The following is a 7,271-nucleotide window of genomic DNA, read 5'->3' as shown; positions in this document are numbered from 1 at the left end:
TTGTATTTTGGAATTTTTTTTTAGTCTTTGGCAAAGATCAAAACCCTAATCTTATTCCTAACTCTAACCCTTACCTTAACCCTTCCTAACTTTAATCCTAACTCTGACAACACCTGATTGTAACCATGGCATTAAGTGTGGAAGAATAGTCACTTCCTTAGGCTATATTTTTGGATCTTTTATAGCCTATTATTGCAAATTTTGTTAAAGGTAATGAAAAGTTGAGCAATCAATTAACAGCATTTAAATATTTTCAGAATAATAAAATTCTCAATTAAAAATAGATTGAATAAAATAATTATCTAAAATAATAATGGCTGAAATAGAACAAACACTCACAGCTACACAGGTAATTCACTTGCTTTTGATCCACTTATGGCTTAGGTTTGTTGGATATGTTTAATTGGATTATACAAATATTTGAACCTGTTTGTAGCCTAGGTAGGCTACCGTACTTTATTTTGATCAAGTAAATTTACGTGGGATCAAGCAATCTTAGCTTGTATAATGTATGTCAATTTTTGCAATTAGTTTACATGTATGACTAGCCTACTGGTACTTGTTATTGCTACCACTTACATAATATATGTCACTGCATTTCGTTGTATTGTATGTACTATGTAGCCATGTTGTGACTATGAGTTTTAAAGGCAAGTTTTGAATAGCTATCGGTAGTTAGTCTATTGTTGAGTCCTGTAATATCATGTATTATTGTTCAACCACAGGCAAGTTATTCCCAGACAGCAAATCCGTCACTTTTACATTGACTCAGCATCACGAATGCAAAAAAAACAACTGATTTGCTGACTGGGTTGTGCCCTCTGTATAATGATGCACTCATGCCATTTATTGTTAGTCATGAAATATCACTTATATGACATTGGTAATCAAGATAAAACTTATATATATCTCTGTTTTAGTGTATATTATATATAATTGTTTATAGTGTGTAGCATATTCCTAAAAGTTGATTTGAACAACAATATTTTTTCACTTTCTTAACTTGCATTACAGAGTTAAAGTTCATAAATGTAGTTTAAGAGTGCTGAAGTTGAATATTGTCAGTCAGTTGAAAAACTGCTTCAATAACTTATTTTTAAAAGAAAAAAAATAGCTTTGCATATAATTAGTCATCTGTGGCATTCTCTAACATAGTTTAAATAAGGAAATATATTATACTGTGTATCTGATTATCTGTTATGTTTCAGGAATTAGATGATGTCTCTCAACCAGCAAAGATACAAGAAATAGATGATGGTCAGGGTTTGACTTTGTTTAGCTTTGACTAGTATACTGGTATAAGAAATTTTAACTAGTTTGCTGTTACCAAATGCTGGTAAGAATTGAAAAAAGCTTTTCTTTAATCTGCACAGGATAACAAACTTAATTCCAATTAAAATGTACAATGTAACATTTTGAATGTCATTTAACCAGGTATATATGATGGAAAAAGGGTTGTTTTTGCATTGATCCGCAGAAGCCTATTATTAACAAAGCTGAATGGCGCTAGATTTGTCTTGAAGCTAAAACATTTGAAAACTAAAGTTAACAATGAGAAATATTTAGCCTACTCAGGTAGCTATAATTTAAAGTATAGTAATCCTCATGTAGTATTGTTCCATGTGCCTGAATGCTGAAGATTCCAAAGATCAAGTGTAATGGCTATGAAGATCTTTTTTCATGACTGACATCTAGCAAGTTGATGTACATTGTACAATATATTAATAAAGTTAAGATTATGTACAAAATTTATTGTGAAGTTGTTTATTTCTATTGTTAAGTTGTTCATACGGCAGAGTTCGATCTTAACGCTAGTCCGCTAGCCAATGGCTAGTGAAAATTTGTGCGGACTAGTAGAAATGTTGCAGTACTAGTCCGATTGGCTAGTGAAGGACTGACAGGAAGAAAGCATATGCTGATTCTGATTTTGACATGTCCTCTGATTCTGACAGCGAAGAAGAGCTTGTTGTCACTGTGTAATATTAATACGTCCCCAAGCTTGAACATTTTTACAAACAATATTTTATTTGACTTTTATTTCGTTTTTTCCCTCTTTGGATTGTTACCTTGTCATAGTTGAAGAGCTCGTGTGCCTTCGTGACCTAAAGAGTTATGCTGACCCAACAAGCCAGACAGGTCTGACGGTAGAGGCCTAACCAAACGCATTCCATCTAATAGTCCACTTCTTTTGACAATATTATGTATTGTACCACCGTAGTGACTAGTGAGTGGCGTGTCATCTCGTACTACAGATGCACACAATGTAATATTAAAACATAAATAATTATTAAGCACACCGCATGCCACATTTATTTTTTATGTTTTAAAATTGCATTGTTTGCGTCTGTAGTACGAGAAGGTGTTTTTGTGCGTATTGTTGCTCTCTTGTGCGTACTGAAATCTGAAAGCCTTTAGTTAGTTTCAGTCTAAGCCAGAACACTTATCTTAATACGTCATTAGACAAGTGAAAAGTCAGTAAACTGGTCGGACTAGTGAAAAATCGTGTGGGCTAGTGAACATGGGGAGCAACTAGTCCGGTGGGCTAGTGAAAAAAAAAGTTAAGATCGACCCCTGTACGGTCTTGTATTACTTGCCTAATGCCTATGCCTATGGGTGCAACCTAATTCGTACCCTGAAAAGATCGAGAGAAAAATAGCACAAAGCCAAAGTCGCTAATCGGAGTTTCTGCAAAAATTTTAAAGTTAGGGTTAAGCGGAAACTCCAATCCATGTGCTATTTTGGCTTCTTTAAATTTTTTTCTCGATTTTTTCAGAGTACGAATTAGATTGCATCCCTTGCCTATAATGCCTATTCATATCACATTAAAACATGTCATGGGTAAGAGACTAAGAGTAAATGCAGTCGCTAATATTTCAGATAATTCAGGAACTGAATCTGACAGCGATGATGAATCAATTCCTGACATGGAGGAGAACACTCCTGCAGTCACAATAAAAGATGACAACTCGGATCCACAGTCAGCATCAGTGCCAACACAACAACTCCCTTCTATGCCTACTGACGTGGCAGAGGTGATTTATTTGAGAATACAGCTTGCTCTTAACTTAATAAAAGAAGTGTATCTTTGGCTTAAAAGTTTTTGTGTGTGGTTGTTTGTTAGCGTAGACAGCTGACAGAGAATTACTGGTTTTTTCTGTGTTGCATTGTTGTTTATGCCAATGATATTACTTTTCCTCCAAAATCTTCAATAATGTGACGCTGGTGGTGTAGGGGATTTCACTAGTATGAATTTATGGAACAATAATTTTTGCATGCCGTCTATGACCCAAGTACTAATTGCCGTATGCTTGGCTGCTTGCATGCTGTATATGACCCAGTGACAGAAATTGCTTTGACTTCGTTGATTTAGATGCTCAGTGCTGCAGATGGTGATGCACCAGGAAAAGGAAAACAGAGTAGAAGTGAAAAGAAAGCCAGGAAGGTGACATTGCTACATTTTTGTTGTGTTGTCATTGTTGTTGTGCATGTGTCACAAATGCAAACAAGTGTATGGCTAATGTTTTTTGGACTTTGTATGGTAAAATGGTTTGTTATGTTTTTTGGGGGTTAATGTGTTATTATACCCTATAGTGTCAATTAGTTTGTGTTACTAGGAAGCGAATTCTAATCTTTACCAAAAATAGTTTCTATGTATTTTTTGCTTCTAGTTGTGTGAGGCCTGAAGGTTTTTAAGAACGCAAAATATGACTTGTATAGTGAAAAAGTAAACTATTTAATCTCAAGATTCCGTATGCTTTTTTTATTAAAGAAGCATTCATTCATGTTGACTGAAAAGTGGCAAAACAACGAAAAGAAAACTAGGCGGCTATTGCTTTTATTCATGTTTTAACATTTTGTGATAGCCTGCAGTTACAAGAAACTCACGATTCATGTTTTAGTGGACGATATTAAATCTGAATCACTCAATGTTACAAGATCTTCTAATTTGAAGGCAATTTCAAGGCTTGGGCTGAAGCAAGTGACGGGAATCAATCGAGTCACAATCCGAAAGTCGAAAAACATCCTTTTCGTCATCACTCGTCCCGACGTCTACAAGAGTCCTGCTTCGGACACCTACATCGTCTTTGGTGAAGCCAAGGTCACGTTACCTGAAACTAATAATCGAGCAATTTATTAGTAGTCACACTGTACGATATGTGCTTTGATCATACATTGCAAAAAATTGGGTTCAGTAGTTCTTTCCTCACAACATTTTAACAAAATTTATTCTTGAAAAACATTTAACTTTTGTTGCCTTGTGAGTGAAAGAAGGCACCACTGTACTGTGGGTGCATGATTGATTATTCAGTTGTGTTTTCTCCTAAATCGTTTCCCCAGTAGTTTTGTGTTTTAACATTTGCACGTTTGCTGTCTTCAGATTGAAGATTTATCTCAACAAGCGCAGCAGCATGCCGCTGAGAAATTCAAAAATAAGACACCAACGGCTGCAGAGACCGCGACGACTGTTCCTACGCCACCAGAAGAGAGTGAAGATGAAGATGTATGTTTTCAATATATCCTAAATCAAACGATTCATACGTGCTGCTGCTGCATACGATGCGAAAAGTTTGGTCTGCTTTTGACAACGATTTTGATTAGACGGTTGATACAAATGGTTTAACTTCTGGTTTAAATGCAACATCGGAAGAACGTGGTTGAGCGACTCATCAAAGTACAATATGGGTATTGTATGAAAGGGTCAGTGATATCGCGCATTGTTCAAATCTAAACTACGTTTTATAAAGACATGTATCTGCACTTCGTTATTTCATCTTGATTATGACAACAAAGTGCCACATGGACTTGACTTATAAAGTTACTTTACTTTCACTGCAATTTCTCACTTGTTGTCTTAGCTTCGATAAAAAATGTTGCATTTTATATTTAATTACCACTCGAGTATCTTCTAAAATCGCCATTATCGATACGTGAACTTGTTCCCTAGGTGAGTGATGGGGAGGTGGAAGCCAAAGACATTGAGTTGGTTATGCAGCAGGCCGGCGTATCCCGAAGTAAAGCCGTGAAAGCCCTCAAGAAAAACAGCAATGACATAGTCAACGCCATAATGGTAAGTTGTAATGAGTAACCGTAGTTATGTTTTAGTGCAATTGAGTAATCTGAAATAGGTTTCATCATCATCATAATCCATCGTCGGTTTGCTCCCCACTAGTGGGGGTGGCCGATTGTTTCCGCTAGGTTTATGATTGTGATTAAGCAACGATTTGCACTGCAAGTTTTTCCCTCAATTGTCTTCCTGCGGTGTAGCGTTGAGGAACAGACCAAATCCTCTACCAACGTTTTTTCTAATAACCTTTGGGTATAGACCGAGAAATATGTCTGACATGTGTGATCAAAGGATAAGCTCTCGGCCCCGTAGTTTCCTATGAACACGACAAGCATTCCGACTAAGCCTGGCTGCTTAATTTCAAAATCTACAACTCTCAAAAAGTTACTTAGGCGATGATTGGATTCCCAATTTAAAATGGTCTGCGCTGTTTAAAAGCGGCAGAACAAGGTCAGCATCTTTCATGAACAATAATATCCAAAACCAAGGATACCGTTCATAAACCAAAAGTTTTCAGATCTTTCCGGGCTGTTTAATGCACACTCTCCAGTGCAAAACTGGAACTGATTAAACTGAACGATGAACACATTCCAGTCAGCGCAAGAATGTAGCTTCTGCTGAATCAGACGTTTCTCCCACTGAATGCAACAAGCAGTTCTTCTAACGTAGTATTGCAAATACTCCAACACGAGTTGTAATAAAGCCTCGGTTAGCTGACGTTTAGTTTTAGAGCCTAGCTGTAGCTAATGTAAAATTAGTCCAGAGCATTCCGCTCTTTGCAAACACTCTATAAACTCATACCATAAAATCACTTGGACCAACGCCACCATTCTTAAAACTGAAAAGGATTATACAAAAAGATTGTTCACAGAAAAATGGTACATAAACCAGAAGGCACAACATGCTCTTAACCAAAAAGATGGTCAGAATTTCCCCTCTGTGTACAACAAATTACTTTAACTTTAGCTTCACCTTTTCCATTCTCAGTGCGTCTTCTCTACCATTGTTATTGCTATTCCCATTGCTTTCTGTCTTGTCTGATGTCTTTTCAACGTTTCTTGACAGTGGCCCAATAGATAGATAAATTTACGCTGCGGGAAGTACTAAGTAGCCTACTGGTTTTAGGCATTCACTACATTTAGTTTAACCTCTAGGTATCTTGTTGCGTGTTTTAATTCTGATTCTTGCTGCTTTACTTTACTCATTTTATCAGTATGTTTTTGTGTTGTGCCATCGTTGCTGAACAGGTTGTATTAACCTGTTTTAGCCACCTTGATAAAGTCAGTCGTGCTGACTGACGAAACGTCGGAAAAAAAGCTAGTTATCATCTTTAACATCCTCTCTCTGTTTTTAATGTAAAATTGTAGATATTTCAAAGTCCAATGTTATGCTTCACTTGAATTAAAAAATTGCTTTGTAAATCATATTTTTAGATGTTGACATCTACTGTGAACTCTTGTAATAACCCGTTCGATCTTTTACAGGAGCTGACAATGTAGCGAATGGCTGTGATTTGTTGAGCTGCATGGAGATTGGGATGCCCGGAACCTGTAATGACTTGAGTGGTTGAAGGGTTTTTCATTTTTACTCAACAATGCTTTAGTCTTTTTATTATTATGGTCAAGCTGCAACGTACCGTGCTCGATTGAGAATATTAGATATTTTAATTGTCGATCAATGTTTTAAAAATAGCAACCTCTTCACTTGAATATCGTGAAAGAATTCGGATAAAAATGTTTTACTCTTTTTGGAAAGCAAGGTTTTAACATTTTGATCGTTATAATGAAGTCTTTTCAACGTTTTTTAGGCGTGATTGTTCGAATAAACATTTTTTGACAAAGTGTGAGCGAACCGTGGTGACGTTTTTGCAGCACAGTGTTTCCCATTAAAATTCCCTGAAAAGGTTATCGTTTTTTTTTTCTATTTTAACAGCGAGAATCGTAGTTAAAATTGCAAGTGGTACGGTAGGCCAAAAGTAAAAAGCATCCGCGACTTGGTATAAAAAACGTAGCACCGCCTTTGGAAGTTACTTGATGAAAACGCAGTAGCGTTGACAGGGGGGTACTTTTAGGACTCAGGGTCATTTTAGGGGCCCGAAAACTTGGAAAACCACTCCGTATGTTTGTATAAAATGCGTTTTTCTTCGAAGTGTATTGATTTGGAGTCTGATGATCTCATTGGTACCGAGGTATCCTCTCAATAGCGC

At 36.5% G+C, this 7,271-nt stretch overlaps 1 protein-coding gene across 3 annotated transcripts; it reads left to right on the top strand.

Annotated features, from left to right (window-relative positions):
• Positions 1-255: 255 nt before the first annotated feature.
• Positions 256-6,911, top strand: LOC145776992 (nascent polypeptide-associated complex subunit alpha-like). 3 transcript variants are annotated; one of them, XM_082588255.1, is made up of 8 exons: positions 256-349; positions 1,209-1,257; positions 2,887-3,032; positions 3,371-3,442; positions 3,953-4,099; positions 4,379-4,501; positions 4,946-5,068; positions 6,550-6,911. In XM_082588255.1, exons 1-8 carry the CDS (start codon positions 314-316, stop codon positions 6,562-6,564), a joined length of 711 nt encoding a protein of 236 aa, XP_082444381.1. In that variant the 5' UTR covers positions 256-313; the 3' UTR covers positions 6,565-6,911. The 3 variants fall into 3 exon arrangements, with proteins under 3 accessions (XP_082444381.1, XP_082444382.1, XP_082444380.1); XM_082588256.1 differs by having other exon boundaries at positions 2,878-2,977; positions 3,379-3,442; XM_082588254.1 differs by having other exon boundaries at positions 2,878-3,032.
• The last annotated feature ends 360 nt before the right edge of the window (positions 6,912-7,271 follow it).

This window comes from Aplidium turbinatum, chromosome 9 (assembly GCF_918807975.1).
Source record: "Aplidium turbinatum chromosome 9, kaAplTurb1.1, whole genome shotgun sequence".
In the NCBI taxonomy this organism is placed as follows: Eukaryota; Metazoa; Chordata; class Ascidiacea; order Aplousobranchia; family Polyclinidae; genus Aplidium; species Aplidium turbinatum.
This window is presented reverse-complemented; position numbering and strand designations above follow the sequence as displayed.

Bases quoted from the DNA above. Each gene is read 5' to 3' on its own strand.
- LOC145776992 (XM_082588254.1), top strand. From the start codon at position 314: ATGGCTGAAATAGAACAAACACTCACAGCTACACAG. The intron at 3,033-3,370 runs GTGATTTATTTG...TCGTTGATTTAG, and splicing joins TGCCTACTGACGTGGCAGAG to ATGCTCAGTGCTGCAGATGG. The intron at 4,100-4,378 runs GTCACGTTACCT...TGCTGTCTTCAG, and splicing joins TCGTCTTTGGTGAAGCCAAG to ATTGAAGATTTATCTCAACA.